The 20,732-nt window shown below is 43.7% G+C and overlaps 1 protein-coding gene across 1 annotated transcript in view; it reads right to left on the reverse strand.

The window, feature by feature from the left end:
- LOC124616106 (insulin gene enhancer protein isl-1) overlaps positions 1-20,732 on the reverse strand; it is a 448,316-nt gene that overhangs the window by 64,154 nt on the left and 363,430 nt on the right. Inside the window, exon 5 of the mRNA XM_047144366.1 lies at positions 87-379. Within this exon, the coding sequence (XP_047000322.1) occupies positions 87-379 (293 nt within the window). The remainder of the gene's footprint in view (positions 1-86; positions 380-20,732) is intronic.

The raw sequence follows: 20,732 nt of genomic DNA on the forward strand, positions 1-20,732 counted from the left end.
AGTAATGTTTAAGCTGTGTGGGAACACACTAGCGGAAGATTGGATTTGCGTGCGCCGCTGTGGCAGCTCGCGCGTGCAGTGCTGACCTTCTCCTGCTGCATCTGCTGCTTGAGCAGCATGGCCTTCTTCTTGTCCTTGCAGCGCTTGTTCTGGAACCAGACCCGGATGACGCGCGGGCTGAGCCCCGTCATCTCGACGAGCTGCTCCTTCATGAGCGCGTCGGGCCGCGGGTTGGCGTTGTAGCAGGTGCGCAGCGTGTGCAGCTGCTTCTCGTTCAGCACGGTGCGCACGCGCGTCGGCTTCCCGTCCGACGTCGCCTTGGCGCCCGACGCCCGCCCCGACTCCCGGCCGCCCTTGTTCGAGCCCGACTCGGACGAGTCTGCAACAGGGACGCGGCGCGGCGCGGCGCGGCGTCAGCAGGGGTCTGGCCGAGCATGCCAGTGGTGGAGCAAAGCGAGGAGGGGAAGCTCGGGGAGGACGAGAGGAATACAGGTTGTTCACGTGAAACTTCCTTTACATCCAAATGCAATATTTAATCTGACACATAAATACTTGCGGTTGCGGTGCCATGAGAAGTACGAAGGTCGTTCAATAAGTAAAGCCTCTCATTATATATATATATATATATATATATATATATATATATATATATATATATATATATATATATATAAAGCCATTAATATACATCGACAAACGTCCTTTTTGGTGCTTCACATTTGATGTTTGTTCTGCGCGCCAGTGAAGTTTCGAACCGTTCTTGCCGAGATGGCAGAGCCGTACTACAGCGTGTAATGGTACTTGAATTACGTAACCATTACGGCACCTCACCTCAAACTCTCGATACCAGCAATATTCTACTGCGTTTCTGTAAAATAGTTAACATATTTCTGTGACAACATTCAGGTTTGATTTCATTAATGTAGAGGTACTTCAGTATATCGATATGTATATATTGCAATGTATTATTCTTATGTGTATTCTTTCTTTTGTCACTATGATCTTTGACATACTTGTGACTCTGATTTTTGGGCGCGTAAGCCGTTATTAGAGAGTCAAGTATTGGTCGTCATGTTAAAAAGAGGCAAATTGTACTCAATTTATGAAATGTGAACTTTAACAGTGAGGAAGATATTTTCAAGTATGTATTATATTGTGAAGTGATGTTTTGGAACGAGTTACGTGATATTGCAACAAAAGTAATAAAAAAGACGCGTAACTTAAATTCGGAGTGCTGATTACTTTTTTACATCACCGTTGTCCTAACTTGCAAAAGTTTAATCTTCAAGAATGGTTTATGAAACACATCTACAAAACTTTTGAATATCGCAGAATAACACCTAGGCCTCTTTGCATCCGAGCTTGGAATCATCACTACCTAGATTTTCGACGATGGAGCCATGAGTTCACAACGAGACCAGCGTGGGAAACATAAAAAGACGAGTGCCTAGTTTATCCATTATTTCAAGAAATGACTATTAACTGTGCTCTAATGACACCTGCCACATAATATAACTTTATTGTTGCCCGAAAATGCCATATTTAGCAGCGTGAGCAACACTACAATCATAATTAATTTTTGACCTTTGTTGCGGTAGTGTTGTTAGAAGCGTCAAACTGACGTCTACATACTGCTCTCGTTATAAGCAGCGTGCTGTTACTGAATTCTTGCGTGCAGAAAAAGAAACTGTGGAGAACGTCCAGTGAGTGCAGTGTATGGCAATGCTGCAGTTGGTAGTAGTACAGTTTGGCGGTGGGTAAAGGAAGTTACAGCCCCAGGACATGCAGAAACAGAGGTCCATGATGAGCCACGCTCGGGACATCCTGTCACAGCCATTGCTCCAGACATGCTGAATCGTGCGAATGCAATTATTCGTGCCGACCGGAGCATCACAACTCGACCATTGGCTCTACAGTTGTGGGTCAGCATTGGAAGCGCGTTTGCAATGATCGAGACTCTCGGATATTCAAAAAGAGGTGCTCACGGTGGGTTCCACGAATGCTCACAGCGGACCACAAGATCCAAAGAAACAACATTTCGTCTTAATTGTTGGAGCGTTTCGAGAGCGACGGAGAGGCCTTTACGGGGGCGAAAGCTGGGTGCACCGCTTTGCACCGGAAACAAAAAGGCAGTCCATGCAGTGGCGTCATTCTCATTCACCACAAAAGGAGAAATTCAAGACAACCCCCTCTGCCAGAAAAGTCATGGTGAAAGTCATCTGGGATTGTGATGGTGTCGTTCTCGTGGATATGATACCAGGAGGCATACGTGAAGACTCTGAATAAACTCAAGAACCGTTTCCGAAGTGTTCGGTCGGACAACAATCCAGAAGAAACCTTGCTTGATGTGCAAGCCCACACACATCGCCAAATTGGGTAGGACATCATTGTCTAATCCACCCTACAGTCCAGACCTGGCAACCTCGGACTTGCATCTCTTTGGGCAGCTTAAACATTCTCTACTGGGAACACACTTTGAAGATTACGAGAGTGTCGGTCATGCAGTGAAAACACTGTCACGCCGACAGGACAAGAGCTTTTACCAGCAGGGAATACATGCTCTTCCACAACGTTGGCGTATGGCCATAGTACGTGATGGAGACTACGTAGGAAAATAGGACATGGACAAGACAATAAATATGTTCTGAGAAAAAAAAGTGGGGTATTACTTATTGAATGACCCTCGTAACTCAAGTTTTGCAAAATAACAACAACAATAATAATAATACGCCCACATGGGATCTGTTCATAACCTGTAAAATGTCTATACGATATTCATCTCAGCCCATGGCCGCATAAGGAAGTCTTGGGTGATGGAGGTCATTGCATCCACAGTTCTTCAGCGGAGATTTCCAAGGTCACATACAGGCGAGGCATATGCATTGTCGTTCACAGAACTCCGCAGAAATAAATCCAGAGGGGTTATGTCCGGAGATGGCAGTGGCCACTTGAATTGGAATATTGAGAAACACCACATATTCATTTTTGACAAAATTAAATTGGCTATGATTCTGTACTTTAAAAATATAGGCCCATCATGATACAAAGAAGCCCATGTGGCCTGGCGTTTTCCGTCTTGTTATGCAGCCATTGTGTCATCAAAAGTCCATCTCTGAACAATGCTGCTAAAAGGACTGCAAAAGCTGCGTCAATAGTGCACAGAGGCGTGCTGATAAATTCTTCAGTAAATTACTCGCAGTTAATGAGAAAACTTCAACAGATTCTACCACTGCGGGCCTCGCGTTTGATTTTTGTAGAACCTGCAGTTGCCTCTTACACCAATAGAAGACATGTTTTACTTGCGTCAGGTTTCAGTAAATGTCTTTCATGTGAACCGTGCTGTGGCAATATGTTATTTAATGCTTGTAGCACATGGAAGATTTCAGTTCATCACCCTTTCCAGTAAGAGCCCACTCTGAACTTCCATGTAACAGAGATTACATTTGCTGAAAAGAAAGCGTAATTAATAATACAGAGAAGCAAAAAGATGAATTTTAAAGTGACAGTACATAAAACAGAAGAGGTGCTAAATTTTAAGGAGTAGCGACAAATCTCTACCAAAAGAATGCTATTTCCTTCGAAACTCGAGCATGGGCTACACAAAGAAATAAAAAACAGCACATTCTTGTAACACAATTCAAGCAGTCATGCTGTAGACATGAACGTGTTGGTGGTGTTAAAGTTAGGTCGTTCACTGATGGAGCAGAAGAGCACACATTCCAACTGGCTGATCCATCTGTTATTTCGTCAGGCCCTGTAAGTCAGGCTTATCAAGCTCATGCGCCTATATATGAGAAGAAAATGCATGACCTAAGACGATTTCTACCATTCCCACCAAAGTAAATATATCCAGAACTTCTACTCTGAACGGTACAACTGGTCAACATGCGTGAAAGAATTAACCATGTGTGGAATATAATGCCAAAGAGAATAGAAAACAGGCATAATTTGATTTTTTTATTCAAAATAGCAATAAAGTGTGAACTAAGTAATGACTGGTGCTTCTTTATTACAAAAGATTGGGAAAGCCCATGTGTCCACTACATAAAATTTAAGTTAATGTTAAGAAAATGCATCAAGACTGTCTACAGTGCATTGGTATTTTTCCCTCTACTTTCATTTTAACAAAAAATAAGTAAAACGGAATTTCAGCATAGCTTTAAGACTTGGAATGTTTTTTGGATCTCCCCAAAAGTTTAGTTTTTAGACATTTGGGGTTTCTCAGTATTCCCATTCACTTCGTTGGTCTACCACGTGTTATCTATTGTTGTGGATGTTCGCTCATAAAGTCTCAAACATGTAAACTCTAGTGCAGTGGTGCATCATCCTGCTGGAAGATCACATTTAACTGAAGGGAAGGAACTGAGGGACACCAAATTGTTCAAAATCGTGTCCAGGTTACTGTTTGCTCGATGAAGAAAATGGTCCAACTACGCCGTTTTTCATAAATGCACAACATACATTCTACCATTTCTCTGTCTCTGACCTGTTCCCGGTAACAGAGGGGGTTTTCCGAAACCCAGATACGAAATTTTGTGCCGATTAACCATCCCACATTTGTGGAAGCTTGCTGCAAAAGAGAAAACGACATATCCTAGATAGTTGGGAGTCTTGCACTGTTCGGTCCAACATCTCAGAAGCAAATTTGTGGCGGAGCTGCAAACTGATTCGCTGCAGTGCTTGCACAATTTGAAATTTGTAAGCGTACGAATGGAGTCGTTTGTGCAACACATCGCGAACTGTAAGGCGAGGGATGTTTAGCTCTCGTGATGTTCGGGAACTAGCTTTGACGGGTTTCTTTGCAAAGCCTCTTTGATCTCGTCGACCATTTCATCAGATGCGTGTTTTCTGCCAGAACCTGTCTGTCTATTTACACTCCCGGTTGTATGGAACATGTCACACCATCCTTAATCGTCTTAACATCTGGTGGCGCCCTTTGAAATTCGCGTCGAACATTTCTTTGGACGTCAGTGAGTAATGTAGTTTCCGCATACCGCACCACGCACTGGGGTCTCCGTTGGTGTGTAGTCGTTTCCGGTAATCACTTAGCATCTAAAACAAGACAAAATGAATCATTTACAAACAATCTACACCTATCTTTGAGTTGCTTTACATGACGCGTAAACCGCAAGTAAGTAATCTGCTTCTCTCCTTTCTTTTTTTAAAAATTGTGTTTGGAAATCAGAGAGATTTCATAAGGAGACGCAGTATTTCTTTCAAATCAGGGTTCGCAGATGGATAGGCATTGATGTGAGGAGATTTAAAACACTGATGTTGCTATCGGCGTGGCCCACGCCACAAGACTGCAAGTTAGATGTCGTCGACAAGAGCTTGAGCACACCGACATTCCAGACTGTCTAGGAGTCAATCTGGACAAAGATGTTGCCTTCAAACGGCAGTATCCACATATAAAGATGAAAATATGCGCTAGAAACATCGCCATCTGGAATGTGAAAAGTATGACATGGTCAGTGGCGTAACTAGGGAACGGCAGCCAAGGCGTGTGCCGCGGAGCCGCATTTTATCGAAGGTGGAAAAACTGATGATATAAGCATACATCTCTGCTGGACCTAAGATCACAGTTGGCGTGAGGAGAACTTGTTTGCTAGGGAGTTGGGTAGTTTTTGGTACCTCCAGAAAAGGAGAGTAGGCAATTAGTCTGAGATATCAGCTCATGGAGGGAACTAGTAAGAGTCGGGTTGCGGCTCCCCTTGGCGCGAATAGAGGCGTGAAGTATTCGTTCTGCGGTTATTATTGTGCAGTATGAAGCAGTACATTTTACAGCAACCGAAAAGAATCGAAAACGGCAGTGGATGACTCGAGTGAAAATGTGCATCGTGTGCGTTTGTAAGCACTCTGAGAGGATATTAAACATTAAAAGTGTGTGCCCGACCGAGACTCGAACTCGGGACCTTTGCCTTTGGCCCTGGGAACAAATTACTCTACTTACATCTCTGCGTACGGCATTCAGATGCAAGTGAGAAGCGGAGAACTCTACCCCTCCCGGCCAAATTACACCCGTTCACGTCCGCGGAAACACAGTGCAGTGCAACAGAACTGCACGTTACCTCGATCACCCTGGACACCCAGATAACGTGGTGGCTGAAAGTAAGGGAATTACGGGAGAGCGCTGCGTTCCTCAGGCGGCTGGTCATCCTAAGTCAACATTACTGGCACACTTAGAAGCCGTCCTGTGCGACTCACATCCTTGAATATGTCAACACACTGTGGGAGAATAGAGCGGACTCACACATTCAGATAATAAGACGTTTCCAAAGTCGTTCACTGCGACTGGCAAACCATTTGCCAAAGGATATTCCCAACAGCACAACTGCCAAGTGTCAATCTGTAAATCCTGCTATTATTGTAGGAGCTTACAGAACATTCGTTCGAGGAATACTTGAATACTGCTCGTCAGTCTTGGAACTGCACCAGATAGGATTGATACAGGAGACAGAGAAGACACAAAGAAGACCAGCACGTTCATTTAGGAAGCGCGAAACCGTCACCGATGCGCTCCGTCAACTCCAGTGGCAGATGCTGCAAAAGAAACGTTCTGCGTCATGGTATGATCTACTGTCAAAGTTTCAAGGGTGTACGTTCCTAGAATAGTAGGCCAATATATTGGACCTCCTACGTATATATCGCTTAAAGAGCAAGAGGGCAAAGTTAAGAGTAATTCGAACCCACACAGAGGCTTGCATCAATCTTTTATCCCGTGAACCACACGCTACTGAAACAGGAGGAGGGGGAAGTGACAGTGGTACACAAGCACTCTCCACCACACATCATTAGGTGGCTGGCGCAGTATAGATGTTGTTGTAGATAGCTTGCACGTTTCGTCGACAAGTCACGATCATGCTTCTTTGCAGAAGATGGGACGTAGGTAACACAAGCCTGCTTTTTTATTATTTCTGTTAGATAATTTCTCAGAAATAGATGTTCCAGAATCACTTTGTAATGCTGATTCTGAAAATTTATTTTGTTTTGTCTTAAAACTTTAGAATTTTTCACAAATAAAATCTCATAAGAATTAAATAACTTAAGCACAAATATTAGATTAAAAATTCAGTTGAGGTCTGTGTCTTCATAATTATTGCTTTTTAGTCATATACAAAAAATACTACAAACAATTTTCTTAGTCACACCATGAGTGCTCTGTTACATGTAATTCAAATTTTCTCGTTTTTGACTTCCTCGCAAAACCTTCATCTTTCTGTTCAACATGGAACAATATTCGGTCATCACATTATCATTCTGTCTTCCCAGGTATCTCCTCTCCCATCTTCTTAATGTCCCAGTGGAAGCGTCCTCTTTGTTCCGCACTGCAACGTCCTAGAGTTGAGGGACGTGTAAAAGGAAGGAAGGAAGGAAGATTAGGGTTAACGTCCCGTCTACATCGAGGTCATCGGAGAGAGAGCACCAGTTCGGAACGTTTCTAGGATGGGGAAGTACCACCGTCCCCTTTCAAAGGAACTATCCCGGCATCTGCCACGAGCGATTTACGAAAATTATTTGAAATCTAAATTTGGATGGCTGGAAGATGCTTTGGGCCGCCGTTTTCCCGTATGAGAGTCCATTTCAGGGATGCAGTCAACATCACACAGGAATTCCAAACTGCTTGAGGATCCACTACAAGTACTATGACAGGTGGGAGGTGAGAAAACTTAGATTTCATGGTCGAGCGGCTGCTCGTAAGCCACACATCACACCAACTACTACCAACACTATTTCGTAACACTGTAGTACTATTACATAACTTACCAAAAACCACCACTTTTCGGGTGAAGTAGACTTTCGAAATTTTGATTCACGGAATTACGACTGTGAGGAAGTGGACTTTACCCTCATGTACACCCGAAGTTCTTCAAATTTTCGTACATGGTTTTGACAATATTCATGTAATATGGATGTCTTTTCTTTGCTAGGAATCTGAACGCAGCCCAGACATCTTTTAATCTAACATTCATTGTACGCAGCAGTTTGCCGACCGCGTAAAGGGGCTACTCGCTCTTTATAGACTACAATAGAGCACGGGCCTTCCTAAGTATCGACGAACCTAATAGAGACGCAGACGCAACCAGAGAAGCGTTACGTTTCATGGACACGTTTACTATTGAAATTCCGAGGGCTATGTTCCACGCAGAGTAGAGTGACATTAATTCTTCCCACACATGTACCGCGAAATGATCACGAATAGAAAATTAGGTAAATTAGATGTGATATAGCGCTTTACACCGGCAATGGTCCTTCTCTTCTAACATTCGTGAACGGACTGGTTACGAGGGGAAAAATAGTGATACCAGAAGTACAACTCCAACACACGCCGTAAGGTGGTTCGCGGAGTATTCATATAGAACTAAGTCAGTTCAACATTTCAGAGAAGAGCGATTGTCGTTGTTATGGTCTTCAGTCCAGAGACTCGTTTGATGCAGCTCTCCATGCTACTCTATCCTGTGCAAGCTTCTTCATCTCCCAGTACCTACTGCAACCTACATCCATCTGAATCTGCTTAGTGTATTCATCTCTCGGTCTCCCTCTACGAGTTTTACCCTCCACGCTGCCCTCCAATGCTAAATTTGTGATCCCTTGATGCCTCAGAATATGCCCTACCAACCGATCCCTTCTTCTAGTTAAGTTGTGCCACAAATTTCTCTTCTCTCCAATTATATTCAATACCTTCTCATAAGTTATGTGATCTACCCATCTAATCTTCAGCAGTCTTCTGTAGCACCACATTTCGAAAACTTCTATTATCTTCTTATCTAAACTATTTATCGTCCACGTTTCACTTCCATACATGACTACACTCCATACAAATAATTTCAGAAACGACTTCCTGACACTTAAATCTATACACGATGTTAACAAATTTCTCTTTTTCAGAAACGCTTTCCTTGTGATTGCCTGTCTACATTTCACATCCTCTCTACTTCGACCATCATCAGTTATTTTGCTCCACAAACAGCAAAACCCATTTCCTAATCTAATTCCCGCAGCATCACCCGATTTAATTTGACTACATTCCATTATCCTCGTTTTGCTTCTGTTGATGTTTATCTTATATCCTCTTTTCAAGACACTGTCCATTCCGTTCAGCTGGTCTTCCAGGTCCTTTGCTGTCTCTGGCAGAATTACAATGTCATCGGCGAACCTCCAAGTTTTTATTTCTTCTTCATGGATTTTAATTCCTACTCCGAATTTTTGTTTTGTTTCCTTTACTGCTTGTGCAATATACAGATTGAATAACATCAGGGATAGGCTACAACCCTGCCTCACTCCCTTCCAAACCACTGCTTCCCTTTCATGCCCCTCGGCTCTAATAACTGCCATCTGGTTTCTGTACAAATTGTAAATAGCCTTTCGCTCCCTGTATTTTACCCCTGGCACCTTCAGAATTTGAAAGAGAGTATTCCAGTCAACATTGTCAAAAGCTTTCTCTAAGTCTACAAAGGCTAGACACGTGGGTTTGCCTTTCCTTAATTTACACTCCTGGAAATGGAAAAAAGAACACATTGACACCGGTGTGTCAGACCCACCATACTTGCTCCGGACACTGCGAGAGGGCTGTACAAGCAATGATCACACGCACGGCACAGCGGACACACCAGGAACCACGGTGTTGGCCGTCGAATGGCGCTAGCTGCGCAGCATTTGTGCACCGCCGCCGTCAGTGTCAGCCAGCTTGCCGTGGCATACGGAGCTCCATCGCAGTCTTTAACACTGGTAGCATGCCGCGACAGCGTGGACGTGAACCGTATGTGCAGTTGACGGACTTTGAGCGAGGGCGTATAGTGGGCATGCGGGAGGCCGGGTGGACGTACCGCCGAATTGCTCAACACGTGGGGCGTGAGGTCTCCACAGTACATCGATGTTGTCGCCAGTGGTCGGCGGAAGGTGCACGTGCCCGTCGACCTGGGACCGGACCGCAGCGACGCACGGATGCACGCCAAGACCGTAGGATCCTACGCAGTGCCGTAGGGGACCGCACCGCCACTTCCCAGCAAATTAGGGACACTGTTGCTCCTGGGGTATCGGCGAGGACCATTCGCAACCGTCTCCATGAAGCTGGGCTACGGACCCGTACACCGTTAGGCCGTCTTCCGCTCACGCCCCAACATCGTGCAGCCCGCCTCCAGTGGTGTCGCGACAGGCGTGAATGGAGGGCCGAATGGAGACGTGTCGTCTTCAGCGATGAGAGTCGCTTCTGCCTTGGTGCCAATGATGGTCGTATGCGTGTTTGGCGCCGTGCAAGTGAGCGCCACAATCAGGACTGCATACGACCGAGGCACACAGGGCCAACACCCGGCATCATGGTGTGGGGAGCGATCTCCTACACTGGCCGTACACCACTGGTGATCGTCGAGGGGACACTGAATGGTGCACGGTACATCCAAACCGTCATCGAACCCATCGTTCTACCATTCCTAGACCGGCAAGGGAACTTGCTGTTCCAACAGGACAATGCACGTCCGCATGTATCCCGTGCCACCCAACGTGCTCTAGAAGGTGTAAGCCAACTACCCTGGCCAGCAAGATCTCCGGATCTGTCCCCCATTGAGCATGTTTGGGACTGGATGAAGCGTCGTCTCACGCGGTCTGCACGTCCAGCACGAACGCTGGTCCAACTGACGCGCCAGGTGGAAATGGCATGGCAAGCCGTTCCACAGGACTACATCCAGCATCTCTACGATCGTCTTCATGGGAGAATAGCAGCCTGCATTGCTGCGAAAGGTGGATATACACTGTACTAGTGCCGACATTGTGCATGCTCTGTTGCCTGTGTCTATGTGCCTGTGGTTCTGTCAGTGTGATCATGTGATGTATCTGACTCCAGGAATGTGTCAATAAAGTTTCCCCTTCCTGGGACAATGAATTCACGGTGTTCTTATTTCAATTTCCAGGAGTGTATTTTCTAGGGTAAGTCGTAGGGTCAGTATTGCCTCATGTGTTCAAACATTTCTACGGTATCCAGAATGATCTTCCCGAGGTCGGCTTCTACCAGTTTTTCCATTCGTCTGTAAAGAACTCGCGTTAGTATTTTGCAGCCGTGGCTTGTTAAACTGATAGTTCGGTAATTTTCACATCTATCAACACCTGCGTTAGCACTGCATTTCTAGGTATTTCTTTGAGTCCACTGGTTTACTAGTGCTGGCGTAATTTATGTAGCATGTTGGTACAGTGTTACACTTCTGACAATACTTTATTGAATTACAGCCCAAACTATCGAGTGTAACAGCATAGTGCCAACAGCGCACTTCACGTGATTTCGGTCATGTGGTAAGTGATATTATAAGGAGAAAATGCGGAAATAGACTCGAAGTCTGTGACAGCGTCTTGAAATGCATGAAACTAATAACGCGAGTTGAAAGTGTAAAAGGTTACGGTACACATGCCACGGTCATCAGGTACTGGTAAATCCCCAACTCTCGACGTTTAGTCAACAACCGAACAGATCGGCAACCTCCATCAGTGTCCTGTGAGCGCCTTTAACTGAAGGGATGAGTTCCTTAATTTGCACAACGAAATGAATAGCTACGGAGAGCTGTAAAGCTGTGTGGTAAGACCGCAGCTGAGTGAGACTGCAATTTCTCCTGGGCCATGTCATTTCGACATATCCGTGGCAAAATCGCGCCACGTTATCTGGAGCGGAGTCGCGGGACAGGTCTCTGGCGGTGACATGCGCGTCAGCACCCGTCTGCATCTGAGCGATTAGATAGACACACAGACTCCCGGCTGCGCCATCAAAGGGTCGCCGCCGACAAAAGACGCGGTCGGGAGACACGTCTCTTCGACCTGGAGATCTTGTCGATAAGAGAGTGTCAATTGCCGTAAACATGTCGCGTGCTTGTTTGTATAAGGAAACATGTGGTTTAGTTGCAAGCATATTTAACATTTTTTGCTGGGTGTAACTTGTTCCCCAACCTGGCTCCCCTCACACACACTTTTTAAATCCTCGTCCTCTAAATTGACGAATGCACGTAAGTCATGAGAAATTAAACTCTATGCCGAACTCTGACTCCAACCTGTATCACCTGTACTTTATGGAGCAGTTAGCTTCGTGTCCTGGGTTGACATAATATACATTACACTGGAGGTTCAGGAGTTCTCAGCCATTTTCGCTGATTTCATTTCATGTCACTGCATCTTTATGAACCTAACGCTCGTTGACTCAGTTTCTTCTCAGTGAAATTAAGTCAATTTAAAACTCGCGTGGATTTACGAATTTTTACGTGGGTGGAAAACTTACTTGTTGGTGTTGTTAAGGCTACTATAAGAACTTTGTCGTTTAAGGCAAAAAGAAATTGCTGAATGCCAGGTATAGGTGCGTGTAGGACGCTACAGGCGTAGGACACAGCACACGTCATAAATAAAGCCTGAAAGAAAAGCTGCGTACAACAAATTCGCATTCAAAAGTAGAGCATGACTGAAATGGACCGGATGGAATCACCGTCTGTTTTGAACCTATCCTCTGAATGGCGTGGAGATTCGCGAGGGTTGGCACGTGGTTAGAGATCCAGTTTAAATTGTAGGCCGATTTACTGGGATAAGTAGGCATAGCCAAGCCGACGAAATGGTGTCCAAGAAAGACATACACGCGGCCGTCGAATCACACCGAATTATTAATGATACATTATGTGATAAAAAGTATCCGGACGCCCCTAAAAACATACGTTTTTCATATAAGATGCTTTGTGCCTCCACCTATTGCCAGGTACTCCATATCAGCGACCTCAGTAGTCATTAGACATCGTGTGAGAGCAGAATGGGGAGCTCCGCGGAACTCATGGACTTCGAACGTGGTCAGGTGATCAGTTGTCACTTGTGTCATATCTCTGTACGCGAGATTTCCACACTCCCAAACATCCCTAGGTCCACTGTTTCCGATGTGATAGTGAAGTGGAAACGTGAAGGGACACGTACAGCACAAAAGCATACAGGTCGACCTCGTCTGTTCACTTACAGACTGGCGACAGTTGAAGAGGGTCGTAATGTGTAATAAGCAGACATCTATCCAGATCATCACACAGCAATTCCAAACTGCATCAGGATCCACTGCAAGTACTATGACAGTCGGGAGGTGAGGAAACTTGGATTTTATGGTCGAGCGGCTGCTCATAAGCCACCCATCACACCGGTAAATGCCAAACGACGCCTTGCGTGATGTAAGGAGCGTAAACATTGGGCGACTGAACAGTGGAAAAACGTTGTGTGGCGCGACGAATCACGGTACACAATGTGGCGATCCGATGGCAGGGTGTGGGTATGGCGAATGCCCGATGAACTTCATCTGCCAGCGTGTGTAGTGCCGACAGTAAAATTCGGAGGCGGTGGTGTTATGGTGTGGTAGCGTTTTTTATGGAGGGGTATTGCATCCCTTGTTGTTTTGCGTGTCACTATCACAGCACAGGCCTACATTGATGTTTTAAGCGCCTTCTTGTTTCACAGTGGTGAAGAGCAATTCAGGAATGGCGATTGCATCTTTCAACAAGATCGAGCACCTGGTCATAATGCACGGCCTGTGGCGGAGTTGTTACACGACAATAACATCCCTGTAATGGACTGGCCTTCACAGAGTCCTGACCTGAATCCTACATAACAGCTTTGGGATGTTTTGGAACGCAGACTTAGTTTCAGGCCTCACCCACCGACATCAATACCTCTGCTCAGTGCAGCGCTTCGTGAAGAATGGGCTGCCATTCCCCAAGAAACCTTCCAGCACCTGACTGAACGTAAGCCTGCGAGAGTGGAAGCTGTCATCATGGCTAAGGATGGGCCAACACCATACTGAATTCCAGCATCACCGATGGAGGGCGCCACGAACTTGTAAGTCATTTTCAGCCACGTGTTCGGATGCTTTTGATCACGTAGTGTATTAGAGTTTAGCTGAAGTGAAAAAGGTTGTCTCAATTTTTGTAGTACAATTAATGTCAGTTACCACTGTTATTACCCTGTGCAGCAACACAATAGATCTAAAATTCTATTTGTAATTCTGTCTAGTAGATCCACTGGAGTTTCTTATGGAACAGAACTCTCTTTCTACTCATCTGATTTTTCAAGGCATGTATATTTAAGTCAGAACTTTTCTGCTGTGTGGTGATGATATCTATGTTTCAACAGTGATTAATTAAACAGTGCTCCGCTACATCTGAAACGAAAAATTACAATCAGTGTCTGATATGAGTTTCGATTTGCCGCAGTCAGGCTGGGAATTTTAATGCGAAAATCATTCGAAAACAGTACTGCTCTGTGAGAAATCCATATTGAAAATTATTAGGGAAAAAGTGAATCAGGGAAAATTCTTTAGTTAGTGTTTTTTCTCAATTCCTAGAGATAAGAAAAGAACGGGACGACTCCGTAATGGATGCTGTGTGCATTGAATGACTACACAATAATTTATTAGCATCTGGGAGCGTAAATTTATAGCTTGGAGCTTTATCTGAGTACAGCAGCCCGTTTTGTATTATAGTGAGATAGGGGAGAGAGTGTCCCGGACATGATACGTTAATTGGGGTGCCTAACATTAAAACAAAAGTGTTTTTTCTTGCAGCAGGATCTTCTAGTGAAATTTCAATCACCAACTTTCTCATTCGATTGGGAAAATATTCTGTTGGCGCCCACCTACATAAGGAGAAATGATCATCGTGATAAAATAGGAGAAATCAGAGCTCGCAAAAAGATTTCAGTGCTATTTTTTCCCACGGGTCATTTGAGAGTGGAACAGTAGAGAAATAGCACTTAATAGTGAATCGTAGAGTAATCATGTAGATGTAAATTTATTTTCAGGAATTGGAACGTCGTTTCAGAGGTGAGTAGTACAAATTACGATACTGGGCCGATTTTCACGGTAACATCTGCGTGCAGCGACAGAAGTATCGAATTTTTGAGCCTAAACTCTGCACGTGGAAACGGAGTGGCATTGGCCGTCAGTGTCACGACGTCTTCCAACATGAAGTGACGCTACGAAGAATAATATACGGTTGGCGTAGAGAAACGAGCTGCAGATGACAGAAATTTATCTCGTTACTGTACTGCAGCTCTCTGCAAATCACTCTTTAGTGCGAAGCCTTTAATAGCAAGGAACAACATTTAATTTAATTATATAATTAGTTTAGCCCCCCATGAACCATGGACCTTGCCGTTGGTGGGGAAGCTTGCGTGCCTCAGCAATACAGATGGCCGTACCGTAGGTGCAACCGCAACGGAGGGGTATCTGTTGAGAGGCCACACAAACGTGTGGTTCCTGAAGAGGGCAGCAGCCTTTTCAGTAGTTGCAGGGGCAACAGTCTGGATGATTGACTGATCTGGCCTTGTAACATTAACCAAAACGGCCTTGCTGTGCTGGTACCGCGAACGGCTGAAAGCGAGGGGAAACTACAGCCGTAATTTTTTCCGAGGACATGCAGCTTTACTGTATGATTAAATGATGATGGCGTCCTCTTGGGTAAAATATTCCGGAGGTAAAATAGTCCCCCATTCGGATCTCCGGGCGGGGACTACTCAAGAGGACGTCGTTATCAGGAGAGAGAAAACTGGCGTTCTACGGATCGGAGCGTGGAATGTCAGATCCCTTAATCGGGCAGGTAGGTTAGAAAATTTAAAAAAGGAAATGGATAGGTTAAAGTTAGATATAGTGGGAATTAGTGAAGTTCGGTGGCAGGAGGAACAAGACTTTTGGTCAGGTGATTACAGGGTTATAAATACAAAATCAAATAGGGGTAATGCAGGAGTAGCTTTAATAATGAATAAAAAAAAATAGGAGTGCGGGTTTGCTACTACAAACAGCATAGTGAACGCATTATTGTGGCCAAGATAGACACAAAGCCCATGCCTACTACAGTAGTACAAGTTTATCTGCCAACTAGCTCTGGAGATAATGATGAAATAAAAGAAATTATTCAGGTAGTAAAGGGAGACGAAAATTTAGTAGTCATGGGTGACTGGAATTCGTCAGTAGGAAAAGGGAGAGAAGGAAACATAGTAGGTGAATATTGATTGGGGGGAAGAAATGAAAGAGGAAGCCGCCGAGTAGATTTTTGCACAGAGCATAACTTAATCATAGCTAACACTTGGTTCAAGAATCATAAAAGAAGGTTGTATACCTGGAAGAATCCTGCAGATACTAAAAGGTGTCAGATAGATTATATAACGGTAAGACAGAGATTTAGGAACCAGGTTTTAAATTGTAAGACATTTACAGGGGCAGATGTGGATTCTGACCACAATCTATTGGTTATGAACTGCAGATTGAAACTGAAGAAACTGCAAAAAGGTGGGAATTTAAGGAGATGGGACCTGGATAAACTGAAAGAACCAGAGGTTGTAGAGAGTTTCAGGGAGAGCATAAGGGAACAATTGACAGGAATGGGGGAAGGAAATACAGTAGAAGAAGAATGGGTAGCTCTGAGGGATGAAGTAGTGAAGGCAGCGGAGGATCAAGTAAGTAAAAAGACGAGGGCTAGTAGAAATCCTTGGGTAACAAAAGAAATATTGAATTTAATTGATGAAAGGAGAAAATATAAAAATGCAATAAATGAAGCAGGCAAAAAGGAATACAAACGTCTCAAAAATGAGATCGACAGGAAGTGCAAAATGGCTAAGCAGGGGTGGCTAGAGGGCAGATGTAAGGATGTAGAGGTTTGTCTCCTAGGGGTAAGATAGATACTGCCTACAGGAAAATTAAAGAGACCTTTGGAGAGAAGAGAACCACTTGTATGAATATCAAGAGCTCAGATGGCAACCCAGTTCTAAGCAAAGAAGGGAAGGCAGAAAGGTGGAAGGAGTATATAGAGGGTTTATACAAGGGCGATGTACTTGAGGACAATAATATGGAAATGGAAGAGGATGTAGATGAAGACGAAATGGGAGATAAGATACTGCGTGAAGAGGTTGACAGAGCACTGAAAGACCTGAGTCGAAACAAGGCCCCGGGAGTAGACAACATTCCATTAGAACTACTGATGGCCTTGGGAGAGCCAGTCATGACAAAACTCTACCATCTGGTGAGCAAGATGTATGAGACAGGCGAAATACCCTCAGACTTCAAGAAGAATATAATAATTCCAATCCCAAAGAAAGCAGGTGTTGACAGATGTGAAAATTACCGAACTATCAGTTTAATAAGTCACAGCTGCAAAATACTAACGCGAATTCTTTACAGACGAATGGAAAAACTGGTAGAAGCGGACCTCGGGGAAGATCAGTTTGGATTCCGTAGAAATGTTGGAACACGTGAGGCAATACTAACCTTACGCCTTATCTTAGAAGAAAGATTAAGAAAAGGCAAACCTACGTTTCTAGCATTTGTAGACTTAGAGAAAGCCTTTGACAATGTTAACTGGAATACTCTCTTTCAAATTCTGAAGGTGGCAGGGATAAAATACAGGGAGCGAAAGGCTATTCACAATTTGTACAGAAACCAGGTGGCAGTTATAAGAGCCGAGGGGCATGAAAGGGAAGCAGTAGTTGGGAAAGGAGTGAGACAGGGTTGTAGCCTCTCCCCGATGTTATTCAATCTGTATATTGAGCAAGCAGTAAAGGAAACAAAAGAAAAATTCGGAGTAGGTATTAAAATTCATGGAGAAGAAATAAAAACTTTGAGGTTCGGCGATGACATTGTAATTCTGTCAGAGACAGCAAAGGACTTGGAAGAGCAGTTGAACGGAATGGACCGTGTCTTGAAAGGAGGATATAAGATGAACATCAACAAAAGCAAAACGAGGATAATGGAATGTAGTCAAATTAAATCGGGTTATGCTGCGGGAATTAGATAAGGAAATTAGACACTTAAAGTAGTAAAGGAGTTTTGCTATTTAGGGAGTAAAATAACTGATGATGGTCGAAGTAGAGAGGATATAAAATGTAGACTGCCAATGGCAAGGAAATCGTTTCTGAAGAAGAGAAATTTGTTAACATCGAGTATAGATTTAAGTGTCAGGAAGTCGTTTCTGAAAGTATTTGTATGGAGTGTAGTCATGTATGGAAGTGAAACATGGACGATAACTAGTTTGGACAAGAAGAGAATAGAAGCTTTCGAAATGTGGTGCTACAAAAGAATGCTGAAAATGAGGTGGGTAGATCACGCAACTAATGAGGAGGTATTGAACAGGATTGGGGAGAAGAGAAGTTTGTGGCACAACTTGACTAGAAGAAGGGATCGGTTGGTAGGACATGTTTTGAGGCATCAAGGGATCACAAATTTAGCATTGGAGGGCAGCATGGAGGGTAAAAATCGTAGAGGGAGACCAAGAGATGAATACACTAAGCAGATTCAGAAGGATGTAGGTTGCAGTAAGTACTCGGAGATGAAGAAGCTTGCACAGGATAGAGTAGCATGGAGAGCTGCATCAAACCAGTCTCAGGACTGAAGACCACAACAACAACAACAACAACAATTAGTTTAGTGGTTTTGCAGATTTTTTTTTTCATTTATGCATGAACACTTTAGATTGAAATACAGCCAATGAAGACCTCAAACTTTCTCAATGAAGCTGACTTCTGGTGATTAATAGTGCTGTTGTTCTCAAAATTAATTACATTTTACCAAAATTCGCTGATTATATCCATTTGAAGTACATTAGCTGCATTTCTAGTGCACAACATATTACCATAAGTACTATACAATTCACGCTGTCGTAGTACTAACAGTCTGAGAAAAAAACTATTGACTCAGCACTGCACGTTTTCTCAGTATGTTACAGCTCATTTAAAGAATATCTCTGAGCTTTCGTGCTTCTGGTTAGGCAATTTGTGAGCCGATATCAAAGGTTATTGTGATAAAGGTGTGATGTCTAAGCCACTTTCTAGTTAGTATTATAGCTGGTCAGCGAATGGCTTCAGATTCAATTAATTCCAACGCTTCGCTTTCGGACACCCCGTAAAAAGTGAAACCTTATGAAGTTGATACTTGTTATACTTCATAATTCTCGTACTTTTCAATGAACTGGTTTCCACGAACAGAACAGTGACTTTTTCATATTTTGCGATCAATGACCGTATTTCATGAAAGATGTGAGCAGAACAGCCGATTTTCAAAAATGTTGGATTTCTAATCTAGGCTGCCTGATCAATTTTGCCATCATTTTCGTCTAGTGTAATAATGTCATTAAGAATTCTCAATAACTTTAGCGATATGGATTCTAGGCTATAGGCAGTTTACAAAACTTCTAAAGCCCGGATAACAAGATAAATCCTTTTATTTCGCTAACAACTTTTTCTATAATACAGAGATAGAAAGAACGCAACTAAGCCGCAGAAGCGCGTTCTGCCGATACGGACGAATGAGCGCACTTTAAAATTCCAACCACAACGAAGCGTTTGAAATAAATCAACACTTTCCACAGAGCTTGCCAACCGATAATGAAACAATCCGATTTTAGAAGCAAGAGATTTTCCACGCGCCAGTTGGCGCCGAATATCCATTAAACATTTACGCACCTATATACTGCTATTCTGCCAATCTGGATACCAATAAATTGTTTCCTCGTACCTGTTTTTCTTTATCGTTTGATGCATTTATTAATGTGTGTACATTTACGGAACCTCTAGCAGCGCATGTTGCTCCCTACATTAACTCTCTGCTGATTGGTTAGCCTCAATAAAACTGTAACCGATCTACTGAGCTACGTGAAATAGTGATTATATGTCTGAACTTGCGTTTGCATAATTCAGTCCCCGTATGCTCAGACGAGATCTCCGTGTATCTGCTTACGCGAATGCCGGGATGATTCATCTGAAAAGAACCTGCTTATTTTTTTCTCTATCTTCTCCAAATCTTTGAAATGGATCAAATGGCTCTGAGCACTATCGGACTTACCATCAGAGGTCATCAGTCCTATAGACTTAGAACTACTTAAACCTGACTAACCTAAGGACATCACACACATCCATGCCAAAGGCAGGATTCGAACCTGCGACCGTAACACCTGCGCGGCTCCAGGCTGAAGTGCCTAGAACCGCTCGGCTACAAAGACGGCAGAATTATAAACATGTAGATGAATGTATAAACACCTGAGGATGGGCGCAAGCCCGAAACTGGTCCTATGTCAAATAAATAACCTTTTATTGTGGCTGGTAGCGGACATTTTTCTATGCCCTATAAAGGAACAGTCACGGAGTTCAACAGCATCCACTAAGGATAAAATTCATTAGAGGTCACTACGATTTTGAATGTGGTGCGTATTACATAATGTATTGTTGCATAGGAAATGTAGCTAACATTTTGAATTTTTCTGTAGGCTTGTTGTTGTTGTGGTCTTCAGTCCTGAGACTGGTTTGATGCAGCTCTCCATGCTACTCTATCCTGTGCAAGCTTCTACATCTCCCAGTACCTACTGCAACCTACATCCTTCTGAATCTGCTTAGTGTATTCATCTCTTGGTCTCCCTCTACGATTTTTACCCTCCATGCTGCCCTCCAATGCTAAATTTGTGATCCCTTGATGCCTCAAAACATGTCCTACCAACCGATCCCTTCTTCTAGTCAAGTTGTGCCACAAACTTCTCTTCTCCCCAATCCTGTTCAATACCTCCTCATTAGTTACGTGATTTACCCACCTTATCTTCAGCATTCTTCTGTAGCACCACATTTCGAAAGCTTCTATTCTCTTCTCGTTCAAACTAGTTATCGTCCATGTTTCACTTCCATACATGGCTACACTCCATACAAATACTTTCAGAAACGACTTCCTGACACTTAAATCTATACTCGATGTTAACAAATTTCTCTTCTTC

This window comes from Schistocerca americana, chromosome 5 (assembly GCF_021461395.2).
Source record: "Schistocerca americana isolate TAMUIC-IGC-003095 chromosome 5, iqSchAmer2.1, whole genome shotgun sequence".
Lineage (NCBI taxonomy): Eukaryota > Metazoa > Arthropoda > Insecta > Orthoptera > Acrididae > Schistocerca > Schistocerca americana.